Consider the following 13,776-nt stretch of genomic DNA (forward strand, 5'->3'; position numbering starts at 1 on the left):
CGTATTTTCACGCAAATAACACGCACCCGTATAAAACGCGCACACGTGTATAGCGCGCAGAAATCACGATGATAAGCACAAAAACTTTGGTATAACGCGCTCACGATTATACCGCGCATGCTGCCCGACTCTCCGTTCACCCCCCTGACTTCCGTGCACTGCCCCGCCTCTCCGTGCGCTGTCCCGACTCTCCGTTCACCCCCCCCTGACTTCCGTGCACTGCCCTGAATTTCCGTGCGCTGTCCCGACTCTCCGTTCACCCCCCCTGACTTCCGTGCACTGCCCCGCCTCTCCGTGCGCTGTCCCGACTCTCCGTTCACCCCCCCCTGACTTCCGTGCACTGCCCCGCCTCTCCGTGCGCTGTCCCGACTCTCCGTTCACCCCCCCTGACTTCCGTGCACTGTCCCCCCTTGAAGGTCTGTCCCCATCCTGAAAGCCTGATGCCCCCCCCCGACGTCCGATACATCCCTCCCCCCGAAGGACCGCCGACTCCCCAACAATATCGGGCCAGGAGGGAGCCCAAATCCTCCTGGCCACGGCGACCCCCTAACCCCACCCCGCACTACATTACGGGCAGGAGGGATCCCAGGCCCTCCTGCCCTCGACGCAAACCCCCCTCCCCCCAACGACCGCCCCCCCCCCAAGAACCTCCGACCGCCCCCCCAGCCGACCCGCGACCCCCCCTGGCGACCCCCACGACCCCCCCACCCCCCTTCCCCGTACCTTTGGTAGTTGGGCCAGAAGGGAGCCCAAACCCTCCTGGCCACGGCGACCCCCTAACCCCACCCCGCACTACATTACGGGCAGGAGGGATCCCAGGCCCTCCCCCCCTCGACGCAAACCCCCCTCCCCCCCAACGACCGCCCCCCCCAAGAACCTCCGACCGCTCCCCCAGCCGACCCGCGACCCCCCTGGCGACCCCCACGACCCCCCCACCCCCCTTCCCCGTACCTTTGGTAGTTGGCCGGACAGACGGGAGCCAAACCCGCCTGTCCGGCAGGCAGCCAACGAAGGAATGAGGCCGGATTGGCCCATCCGTCCTAAAGCTCCGCCTACTGGTGGGGCCTAAGGCGCGTGGGCCAATCAGAATAGGCCCTGGAGCCTTAGGTCCCACCTGGGGGCGCGGCCTGAGGCACATGGTCGGGTTGGGCCCATGTGCCTCAGGCCGCGCCCCCAGGTGGGACCTAAGGCTCCAGGGCCTATTCTGATTGGCCCACGCGCCTTAGGCCCCACCAGTAGGCGGAGCTTTAGGACGGATGGGCCAATCCGGCCTCATTCCTTCATTGGCTGCCTGCCGGACAGGCGGGTTTGGCTCCCGTCTGTCCGGCCAACTTCCAAAGGTACGGGGAAGGGGGGTGGGGGGGTCGTGGGGGTCGGCCAGGGGGGTCGCGGGTCGGCTGGGGGGGCGGTCGGAGGTTCTTGGGGGGGGACGGTCGTTGGGGGGGAGGGGGGTTTGCGTCGAGGGCAGGAGGGCCTGGGATCCCTCCTGCCCGTAATGTAGTGCGGGGTGGGGTTAGGGGGTCGCCGTGGCCAGGAGGGTTTGGGCTCCCTTCTGGCCCGATATTGTCGGGAAGTCGGCGGTCCTTCGGGGTGGGGGTGCGAGTGGTCCTGCCGGGGGGGGGGATGTATCGGACGTCGGGGAGTCGGCCGGGCAAGAGGGCTTGGGCTCCCTCTTGCTCCGATCGTGGATGCGGGTGCGGGTGGGAGCGCGTGCGAGTGGTCGTTCGGGGTGGGGGTGCGAGTGGTCCTGCTGGGGGGGTGAATCGGGCGTCGGGCGGGGTGGGAACTATGTTTGAAAACTTTCGTATACCGCGCTCACGCATATAACGCGCGAGGGGTATGCGCGGTAGGTAAAAACGCGTATAACGCGCGCGTTATATGCGTGAAAATACGGTATACTCTTGCAAATAAAATAATTTCACAAACCAGATTGTGGTAAAGAACTTGTTCCAGACATACCTTTGCCTAGTGTCCGGCCCAGTGTAAATTGCTGCTGCTGGATCAAGACATCTTTCAGTCTTGTCTTGAGCTCATCACTGATCCCTATGTTATCCACTGAAAAGAGCAGAGAGACACTCTCAAACATATGTTGCCAGTTTCACCTTTGTTCTGCTAAATCCATCTAACCAAGCCTAATACAAACTTTTCCCCTGGTTTGAAATTATGCTCAAAATAACCCAGTTAAGCAACAGAAAGAGGTTCAAAATTCAGGTTATTCTTCCCATGGAAACAAGGAGTGGTCCTAGCTCAGAAGTTTTGCACCCAGGGTTAAGTAGATGCCCAGGGATTGCATAAGAAACAGAAGACTTCAAAGGCAAAAAAGTGCCTTTATCTATCTGTGAAGACCCAGGTCCTAAATGTTCCTCCTGGACCTAGGTCTGCATTTCTGATCTGAGGAAGAAGAGGTTAATTTTGAAAGCTAATAAACTACATTAAGTTAGTCCAATAAAAAAGGTATTATATTTTTTCTTTATGTTTTTGTTTTATTTCTACATATGATCTAGGTATGAGTAACTAACTGCTGTGGAAGCCTGATCAGATAGAATAATTAAGAGATGAGGAAATAATTGTCAATGTGGTCATTGCCCATGTTTGAGCCTGAGTCTATGAAAGGAATGTAATGTAATGTAATTTATTTCTTATATACCGCTACATCCGTTAGGTTCTAAGCGGTTTGAAGAAAATATACATTAAGATTATAAATGAGAAGTAAGAAGGTACTTAAAAAATTCCCTTACTGTCCCGAAGGCTCACAATCTAACTAAAGTACCTGGAAATTAATAAAGAAGAGAAAATAAAGATGGTTGAAAAAAGAAAAATTCTATGTGAACTTATAGGATGGAAATTAAACTGACAGTGAAGAACTGTATGAAAAATACATATGGAATGCAGTTAGAGAGGGTAGGTTACAATCTATTTATGGTATTTGTTTAATTGGAAGGTGTTAAGGTGGGTAATTTGGGGGAAGGTTATCTGAAGGTAGGTGAATCTTCTGGAGGTAAAAGAGGAGGGGTTAAGATATTTGGATGAATTTTTTGAAAAGCAGGGTTTTGATTTCTTTTCTGAATGTTTTGAAGTTGTCTGATATTGTCATAAGATTGGAGATGGAACAGACGGTACTATTTTGGTTGCTAGTTCAATAATGTTTTTCTTTTTTTTAACTTATGCTCTACTCCATGGGTGCCCAAGAGGTCGATCGAGTCGAACGCATTGCCTTTGCGTTCTACCTGCTGCACGATGCAGAAGTGCTGAGCTGACCAACCTTCCCAACCCAACATCAATTCTGACATTGATGAACATTTGGAAAGAAACGAACTTCTAATACCAAGCCAACATGGTTTCTGCAGGGGGAGATCGTGCTTAACTAACTTATTGCACTTCTTCGAAGGAATCAACAAACGGATGGACAAAGGAGACCCCATAGACATCGTATACCTAGATTTCCAAAAAGCCTTTGACAAGGTGCCTCACGAGTGTCTACTCCGGAAACTTAAGAACCATGGGGTGGACGGAGATGTACATAGATGGATCAGAAACTCGTTGGCGGGTAGGAAACAGAGGGTAGGGGTGAAGGGCCACTACTCGGACTGGAAGAGGGTCACAAGTGGTGTTCCGCAGGGCTCGGTGCTTGGGCCACTACTATTTAATATATTCATAAATGATCTAGAAATAGGGACGACGTGTGAAATAATAAAATTTGCAGACGACACCAAACTATTCAGTGGAGCTCGGACTAAAGAGGACTGCGAAGAATTGCAAAGGGACCTGAACAAACTAGGGAAATGGGCGACGAGATGGCAGATGAAGTTCAACGTTGAGAAATGTAAAGTACTGCATGTGGGAAGCAGAAACCTGGGGTACAACTATACGATGGGAGGGATGTTATTGAATGAGAGTACCTAGGAAAGGGACTTAGGGGTAATGGTGGACATGACAATGAAGTTGACGGCACAGTGCGCAGCGGCCGCTAAGAAAGCAAATAGAATGCTAGGTATAATCAAGAAGGGTATCACAACCAGGACGAAAGAAGTTATTCTGCCGTTGTATCGGGCGATGGTGTGCCCGCATCTGGAATACTGCGTCCAATATTGGTCGCCGTACCTTAAGAAGGATATGGCGATACTCGAGAGGGTTCAGAGGAGAGCGACACGTCTGATAAAAGGGATGGAAAACCTTCCATACTTCTAACAGTTCCATCACTAAAAGTCATTGGAACTCGTCGCACTGACATTTTTTCTGTAATAGCCCCACAAATATGGAAAAGTTTGCCCCAGTATCTTAGAGTAGAAAATGATCTGAAACAGTTTAAAAGCAGCTTAAAGAGTTTCCTTTTTAAAGATGCGTTTAATTTGTGAGCTTAATTAAGGATTATTATCAAATTTTTCCTTTTTTATTTTTTTAATTCCCCATTATCTCCCCTACCTGTTGTATTTTTACCATTTATGTTTTCTTTAATATATACGATTGTAGTTCTACTCTTTCTTTCCCCATGTGTCTGTTAGTCTGTATGACTTTATTTATTACTTTGTATGATAATGTGTTAAATTTATGTATCTTTTTATAATTAATCTGATGTATCTTTTTATCTGTAAATCGCTTAGCAAATTAAATTAAGCGATTCAATAAGTCAAAAATAAACTTGAAACTTGAGAGATTGGAGAAACTGGGTCTCTTTTCCAAGGAGAAGAGGAGACCTAGAGGGGATATGATAGAGACTTATAAGATCATGAAGGGCATAGAGAGAGTAGAGAAGGAAAGGTTCTTCAAACTGTCAAATAATAAAAGAACAAGAGGGCATCTGGAAAAGTTGAAAGGGGACAGATTCAAAACAAATGCTAGGAAGTTCTTCTTTACCCAACGTGTGGTGGACACCTGGAATGCGCTTCCAGAGAATGTAATAGGGCAGAGTACGGTACTGGGATTTAAGAAAGGATTGGACAGTTTCCTGCTGGAAAAGAGGATAATAGAGGATTTCTGCACAGGTCCTGGACATATTGGGCAGCTGCGTGAGCGGACTGCTGGGCATGATGGACCTCAGGTCTGACCCAGCAGAGGCATTGCTTATGTTCTTATGTTCTGGGCCAGCCAATTGCTGCCTGGCTGGCCCGGAACTTCCTCTTCAACATCAGAATTAACATTGGGGAGAGGAATGCTGGTTGGCCCGACGCTTCTGCGTCGGGAAGCAGGGAGAGAGCTTGGGGTGGCGGTGGTTTGGAGGCCTGTTCCCCCGATGGCAGCGGCAGTGGCTTTGGGGAGGGCAGGGAGAAAGAAAGAAAAGGGGCAGGCAGGGAGACAGAAAGAAAGAAGGGAAACAGAAAGAAAGAAAGAAAGGGGGGCAGGGAGACAGAAAGAAAGAAAGGGGTCAGGGATAAAGAAAGAGGAGTGGGGCAAGGAGAGAGGAAGAAAAAATTGGCGGAGGAAATGAGGTCTGGAAACATACAGCAGGGTGAAAGAAGGGAAGAAATATTGGATGCACAGTCAGAAGAAAAAAGTGCAACCAAAGACTCATGAAATCACCAGACAACAAAGGTAGGAAAAATGATTTTATTTTCAATTTAATGATCAAAATGTGTCCGTTTTGAGAATTTATATCTGCTGTCTATATTTTACACTATGGCCCCCTTTTACTAAACCGCAATAGCGGGTTTTAGCACAGAGAGCCTATAAGTGTTGAGAGAAGCGCGGGGCATTCAGCGCAGCTCCCTGTGCTACAAACCATTATTGCGGTTTAATAAAAAGGGAGGGGGTGTATTTGTCTATTTTTGTATAGTTGTTACTGAGGTGATATTGCATAGAGCCATCTGCCTTGACCTCTTTGAAAAAACCCCGGAATATAAATGATAATTCACATTTTCTCTGCGTACAGTGTGCTTTGTGTTTTTTAAAAAATTTTATTTTTGGTAGATCATTTTGACTTGGTCATTTTAAAAGTAGCTCACAAGCCCAAAAATTGTGGGCACCTCTGCTTTACTCTATGTCTATTTTGGCTTTATACAGCTTTACTATTTGTGAATAACTGCCAGTTATTAAAATCATATTAGAAAAATAAACTGCTATTTCCCGGTTAAGCTTTTTGGATTGCACATCATCTATGCTGGGATGACTTAAATCATCTTTGGAAGCTGGACCACCAAGAAGAATTTATTGGAATTTTCAGGGGGTTTTTGGTTGGTTTGTTTTCAGTATACACGAAGAGGGGCATAATCAAAAAATGCATCTAAGTTCATTTTAGGCCTAAGTCACTAGTCGCCCAAAGTTGGAAATGTCCAAAGTCCATTCTCAAAAAATGCGTTTAAAATATTTTTTTTTTGAGAATTATCTACTTATACATCCAGCCATTTCATTGTCCAGACTGTTAAGTCGTCTATCTTTATACCCCATTCTCATCCAAAAATTTGTCCAAGTCAAAAACGCCTAGAACAAGATCTTTTGGACCTGGGAGGGACCAGCAAATTGATGGACTGGCCACCCAGACATGGCAACAGAGTAGTGGGGCACCTAACAGGGCACTACTGTGAACGTCACAAAAAGGGTGCCAAATAAACATCTTACCACAACTCTCTTATAGGTCATGGTGAGCCCCCTAAAACACCCCAAAACCTACTAGACTCACATGTCTACCACTCCAATAGCCCTTATGGCTGCAGGTAGCACCTATATGGCAGTACAATAGGGTTTTGGGGGGGTGCATGTTTCACCATGAATGCAGTGGTTAGAGTGGCTTATGGGCCTGGGTCCTCCTCTCTATGGTTCACTAACCCACCCCCCAGACTACTTAAGCCATCTCTGTGCAGGTCTACTAGGCTTTCCTATGCCAGGTGCTGATGTTCTGGAGGCAGGTATGTACGTTTTTATTCTGATTTTTATTGTATTGAGGGGGGGGGGTCACTGGGGGAGTGTGTGGGGGTCTGTATTTTGTGTCTGCAGTGGTTATCTGGTCACTTTGGATACCTTCTGGGCATTTAGACCTGTTTTTAGATCACCTCAAGTCACTACGTACAAGTTCCGTTTAGGCAGTCTCGTTAAACTTTCAGTTATACTTGCAGTATGACTAAGTCTAGGTCAGCCCACATCCTGCCCAAATCCCACCTTCACCACTCCTCCTAAAATGCCTCTTTCAGCTCTGGGTGTACAGTGGCACTGAAAAGGCCTAAGCTGTTTTTAGATACATCTAAAACCCGTTTCGATTATCGGCACTTGGACAACCTGTCTTTTTTGATCATCCAAGTTCCGATTTAGGCAGGATTTTTAGACGTATTTCCAATTCGATTATGAGCCTCATACTGTTTTAGATTCAGGAGTTCCACAGACAGTGGTTTTTGGGATGCTTTATGGCTGCACTCCTGTTTTAAGTGTGCTTAGGATTTTTGTACAAAATAACTCATATTTAAGAAGTTTTAAAATATTTATGATTAATTTATGTTTGTACATTTTTTCTTATCACTTTTTTGTGTAAGTAGAAAACAAAACCATTTGATAAGATACTGACTTAAGAGATCAGGAATGAAATATCAGAAGGAGGCCATGACTGAAAAGCATTATTAGGGTCACGGTATGGACCCACAAAGAATTCTGTTGCTAATTTCCACTGACAGGATTACTTACATCAGGAAAAGTTTTTTTGTTTTAAGTTTTTTATTGATTTTTTTCATATAACAACAAGTGTTATAAATTTTTCATACAAAATTACATCAGGAAAAGGAATAGCAAATCAGGACTGATGTTCTCTGTTAGTCCCAAACAAAAGACATTTATATAGTGCCTGCCTTCACTGGAACCAGTTTTGAACATATTACATAATACTGTTAACCACCACTCCCTATAAAATCAGGAAATGAGAGTGAGAACAGTCTTAAGTACAATAAAAACTATAACCAGATTTAGGAACTAAGGAGCCACAGTAGCATGCTGGTTCTTAAAAGGTCTTATATGGTCCTGTGGCCTACACTATATATCTTCCATGCAAGAGAACTTCCCAAAACAGGATGAAATGTCTTAACATCCATCTTCTAGAGACCTTGTTCAGGGACACCTCAGTCCAGAGAGGTACTGGGACCCCCCACTATTAAATTATTTTAGGAAAACAAAGAGTGTCCTTTCATAAGAATTTGGCCACAAACCTCACCTCCATTCCTAGCAAAGCACTCTAACTGCAGAGCACAACAATACTGACCTCACTTACTACTTTTCTTTAGTTTCAATCTTGCACCTAATGGCCATACAGCTTCTATTAACAGTACATGTGTAAGAAAGAACAGTTTCACGTACATGTTGCATCCATTAGTTCTGGCCCTCTCCTGTTGAAAGATCTAGCAGCTGTGAAGTGGACCACTGGCCCTCCCCTGCCCAGGACAGAGCCAAACACTTGCCTAGGAATAAAGGGAAAAGAAAAAGTGTACAACAGGAATGCAAAGAGGACCACCACCATTCTGACAATTTTCTTTCATTCATGCTTTATATTATAGTGCTTTATATTACAGATAATCTAGTAAAGATGGGAAGGATACAACACCCCTCCTCAATAACTGAATCAGTTAAAAAAATTATTTTACCCAAATCGAGTCTCTTTTCTTCTTTTTCGAAGGAAAATGAGTGTCATTGCGACAACAGTAACAAGGGCAGTGAGAACACCCAACACCAGGGGTACCCAGGACATACTGTTGTGTGTATTCCCTTGCTTTTCTGTAGAAAGTGAAAAAGCAGAGTGGTTAGGAAAAGAGATTCTGTACAGACTTTATATACAAGAACAGGTTATTCCTTCTTCCCTCCCCCACGTCTGTAGATTCTGAAACTAGCTAAAATGTCAGCCTCACTGAAGGATGCCAAGAACATAAAAATGCCAAAACAACCTTGCCTGAGGTGCATCTACTTAGCCCTAATGTCAGAATCTGTAGGGACTAGGTGCACAGAGCCTCAGCTGGCATCTGTACTAATGAATAAAGAAGCTGAGTATGAATGTCATGTGATCATTTTGCTTTCCAGCAGGAGGGTAAGGCAGTGTGAAAGAGTTTACAAGTTCCCACACATCTCTCAGCTTGGCCCAAAATGAACGCATGAGCAGTGACATCACCAGGGTTGGCATTACGAAAGGTGCAAACAGAGCAGCTGTCCTGAGCCTCATGCTACAGGCAGCAAAAAAAGGAAATACAGAGTTTTATTTATTTATTCATTCAGTTATCTATACTGTTCTCCTAGGGGAGATCAGAACGGTTTACATGAATTTATTCAGGTACTCATGCATTTTCCCCTGTCTGTTCCGGTTGGCTCACAATCTATCTAATGTACCCGGGGCAATGGGGGATTAGGGGATTTGCCAGGGGCACAAGGAGCAGCATGGGTTTGCACCCACAACCTCAGAGGGCTGAGGCTATAGTTCTAACCACTGTGATGCATTCTCAGACATAGTATGGTAAAAGATAGTATGGCAAACATTGTCAAAGATGTGAAAACATAGGGGGTCTTTCACTAAAGCACGCTACCTGATTTAGCGTGCGCTAAAGCTAACGTGCCCATTATATTCTATGGATGCGTTAACATTTAGCGCGTGCTATATCGGCTAGCGTGCCTTAGTAAAAGACTCCCATAGTTAACAATGCAAGGTAAAACATGGTATGGTAAGACCTGCCATGGTGATTATAATTCAGCAAAATACAGCACAGCAAACATTTTATTACAAAGCATGGTTAATATAGTATGACATGACTTGGTAAAAATGGTAAGGTAAGCATGCATGATGAAACATAGCATGGAAGACATGGAACAGCAAACATTGTGCGGCAAACATGGTATGAGGGACTGTAGCATGGCAGAAACAGTTTTTATGGGTTTTGGAGCCCCTATTAAATTTTTTTATCCTGAGCCCCAGCTGTTAAACACCAGCTGTGCATAGTACATTCAGCTATCATTTCAGAGTTGACAGCACACACTTGCAATTTCATAAGTTGCCGGGGACCAAGCATGTGTGCACAGAGAAGTGTCATCTGTTGAGCACATCTAACAATACAGCTGTGCCTCCAGTTATTTTGATGCTGTATGGGTTTTGGGGTGGTTTTTTTTTGTTTGTTTTTTTTGCATTCTTACCCTTCACTCTCAAACCCCTAGGTTTTCCCAAAGCAGCTGTGCCATGTCCACACATACATATCAAGTCAATAAGCAAATCATTCCATAAACACATTTCAAGTTCAACCAACTCGACACCTGTCTTCTGCTTGGTGGGAATGAGCAGGGGATCACTCCAGGGTCCACAGCCTGCTGAGTTCAGAGCACAAACACGAACGGTGAGGTTTTTCAGTAGATCCCATGTTGTCAGGTTTGCTTTTGTTCCCTGCACAGATATTTCTCCCTGACATAAAAGAAGAACAGAACAAAGAAATGCAAATATTACTTCTCAGGAGCAACTGCTCTTCTTTTGTTCCTTCTGAATGCCTCTAGTACATCTCATGCTTTAAGAGCCCACTTCTAAAGTGCCTTCTCCTCCCCCTTCAGTAAGATCTCCAATCCAATAAGATACCATGGGATAGACCATTATTTGCTGCAAATGCAACACACTAGATGCTAAGTTGAACTTAATAATGTGACAGCAGAAGGCAGAGCACAGACCAAATTATATTGTGTATCAATGAAGGTTTACTTGTCATCACAGTATAGCAAGTGTAATAAAAGTGCAAGATTGCTGTGGTTCTAAACTACTCAATGTGCAAATTCAGCCATACAAAATGACCATTTCCATCAGCATAAGAGATTTTCCTTCAAATGTTTTAAAAAATTCCTACTGTCAAGAAGAGTAGGTTTGGGCAAATGGCCTTACAAATCTGCCAGAGGTAAATCAAGTTTTATTCAAAATTATTATAAGGGAAAGACTTGACATGGGGTCATATTTTGGTATTAACTTCCTGCCTCAGGAGTTGTATGTCTTATAAATCTCTTCAAGGTGTGCTTTGAATCCTCTAAACACACTGGGGATCAACTGATACCATCACAGCACTATGTTGTGTGAATTTCTGCTGGATGATGGGTCTGGGGAGTTTCTGTAGTTGCTCTGTTATCTGACAGAAACTCGCACAACATAGTGCTGTGATGGTATCAGTTGATCCCCATTGCGTTTAGAGGATTCAAAGCACACCTTGAAGAGATTTATAAGACATTATGACTCCTGAAGCAGGAGGTTAATGCTGAAATACAGCCCCATGTTGAATCTTTCAATTTTGGTGATTTTTGAATAAACATTCAACCTTAATTTACCTCTCATTTTGGAAGGTCATTTGTCTGACCCTACTCCTCTAGACAGATGGTTTGATGTGGGGATGATCTTCCTTTTTTTGTTTTAAATATTCCTGCTTATAAAAGTGCCTGCATAATTATTTAAACCATTGAATTACTCATATGCAAACCTCTATCCGAGTTCCGGTTTTAATCGAATCAGGCAGTAGTGAGTTATGACCCCTAAACATATAAAATAGGATTCTTAGAGGATGTCGGTAAGCGCGTCCGGTAGACTATTCCCAGATGTGACGAAAGACGCTCTGAAATTTTAAGCGAGGGTAAAGAGTTTGGAGTCTTTGAACCGGCTATATAACAACGTTTTATTAAAAGGTTGGTTTGATTTAGGGTTGTAGCATGATGCAGATAAAGTTAGCAAGCTATAGTAAGGATAATGGGTATTTTGGAGTTTTAATAGTGTTTTGGGTGGTCATATGTAATCACAAAAATAGAGTGATATGGGCGTGTTTTGATATAATGTTAATTTAGGGGGCAATGGTTTAACCACCTATATAATAAAAGTAAAAACAGGAATGATATTAAAAAATAATATGTAATTTTAATAATAAAATAAACAACATAAAAGTATTTATAAAAAAATTTAGGAAAGGTTAGAATATGCAGACTGTAATAGGATGTGGTAACCTTAGGTTGACCCTTGAAGCCTTCAGTAATGGTTAGAGTTTTAAGTAAATTAAAAATTGGTTTGAAATAGTGTATACGTTCAGTGATCTTATTCTTTATTGTTTAGTGCTGATAAAATCAACTATAGTGCTCCTGAAGAAGCTCTGTTGCAAATTGAGAGAGCGAAACTGAGATCTTCCGTCGTTTCTAGATGGCTGTGTAATAAATCTACTCACAAGCTAAGTACTATTACAATAATGATATAAGAAGATTTTTGTAGTAAACAGTGGTAGCAAATAGTTACAGTAAAAATAAAATTTAAAGAGATTAATAAAAGAATAAAAAGGACCAATGATAGCTCACATTAAGGTTATACGCCGAGATGTGTTCTAATGGCAGTACAACTGTGAGCGCTTGAGTTCCATAACAACATTATTTTATTATAAAAGTTATCAGAAGCTTTTTGAATGAGATGTAAAGAACTGTGACTCGAGCAGCAGAAGTTTCTCTTGCTCTTTTGCACCATTCTCAGCCTCAACCTGCCTAGGAACTGAAGATCTAACCTAGGAACCAAACCTAGGGTCCTAAGACACCAAGCTTTGTAATAATCTAAACTGCTACCAAAATTAGCAATGCAGTTTCCTAAGTTCCAGTTGTCTATATCCCCATGGCCTTGCTGCATGGCACCTGGACACCATCAACCTACCAAAATTAACCAGGCTAGGTTTCAGGGGCATTGTAGCCTACTGAATCACACTTGTATAACCCAAAGCCTACAGTGTCACTATGCTTTTCCCCTATCTATGCCTTCTGTCCTCCTCTATTTGTCTCTGCTCTCAAGAAAGTGAGAGCTGGATTGTTTGCAGTCCAATCCTTATCATTACTTCAACCATCCTCTACACACCTGTACTAAGCATGCACAAATTCAGTCACTGTTTTAGTTGGAACTACCTCTACCAGTAGGCTATTACAGGCCTTGACTATCCTCCTAGTAAAGTATGGTCTTATGTTTCTCTGAATCCTCCTCTCCGTAATTTCATCTCATGACTTCTCATTCTCAAATTTCCTTTTCTATGGAAAATGTCATCTCCCTGTACATTATCAAACATGCAATGTGGAGGAGTGGCTTAGTGGTTAGAGCAGCTGCCTCAGCACCCTGAGGTTGTGAGTTCGATTCCCACTACAGCAACTTGTGACTCTGGGCAAGTCACTTAACACTTCATTACTACTACAACTACTTATCACTTATATAGCGCTGAAAGGCATATGCAACACTGTACATTTTGACATTTATAGACAGTCCCTGCTCGGAAGAGGTTACAATCTAACTTGGACAGACAGACACAACATATAGGGTTGGGGATGCAGAACCCAAGGTAAGAGAAGTTAGGTGTTGAAAGCACTCTAAAAGAGGTAGGCTTTTAATTGGGCCTTGACCACTGCCAGAGACAGAACCTGCCAAAGGGATTCGGGCAGCTTGTTCTAAGCACAGCAAGACAGAAAGGATGGAGTCTGGACTTGGCAGTTGATGAGAATGGCACAGGAGGGACTTACCAGCTTAGTAGAGCTCATGGGGGAAAATCATAGGGGGAGATAAGTGAAGAGAGATAGTGAGGGGCAACTGAGTGAATGCATTTGAAGGTCAGTAAGAGGAGTTTGAATTGTAGTCTGAAATGGACAGGAAGCCAATGAAGTGACTTTAGGAGGGGTAACATGTGAATATAGTGGCTCTCTCGGAATATAAGTCGTGCAGCCGAATTCTGGACTTATTGGAGTGGAGTGAGTTGGCTAAGCAGAAGGCCTGAGAGTAGCGAGTTGTAGTAATCTAAGTGTGAGGTAATGAAGGCGTAGATAAGTGTTTTGGTGGTGTGTTCAGAGAGGAAGGGTCAGATT

General features: G+C 43.9%; 1 protein-coding gene across 1 annotated transcript in view; it reads right to left on the reverse strand.

Moving 5' to 3' along the window:
• The window catches only part of TYRO3 (TYRO3 protein tyrosine kinase), a 203,089-nt gene that overhangs the window by 52,292 nt on the left and 137,021 nt on the right, over positions 1–13,776 (reverse strand). Inside the window, exons 9-12 of the mRNA XM_033952099.1 lie at positions 10,198–10,342; positions 8,553–8,682; positions 8,269–8,369; positions 1,960–2,055 (exon numbers count right to left, since the gene is read on the reverse strand). Coding sequence (XP_033807990.1) covers positions 1,960–2,055; positions 8,269–8,369; positions 8,553–8,682; positions 10,198–10,342 — 472 coding nt within the window. The remainder of the gene's footprint in view (positions 1–1,959; positions 2,056–8,268; positions 8,370–8,552; positions 8,683–10,197; positions 10,343–13,776) is intronic.

This window comes from Geotrypetes seraphini, chromosome 7 (assembly GCF_902459505.1).
Source record: "Geotrypetes seraphini chromosome 7, aGeoSer1.1, whole genome shotgun sequence".
Lineage (NCBI taxonomy): Eukaryota > Metazoa > Chordata > Amphibia > Gymnophiona > Dermophiidae > Geotrypetes > Geotrypetes seraphini.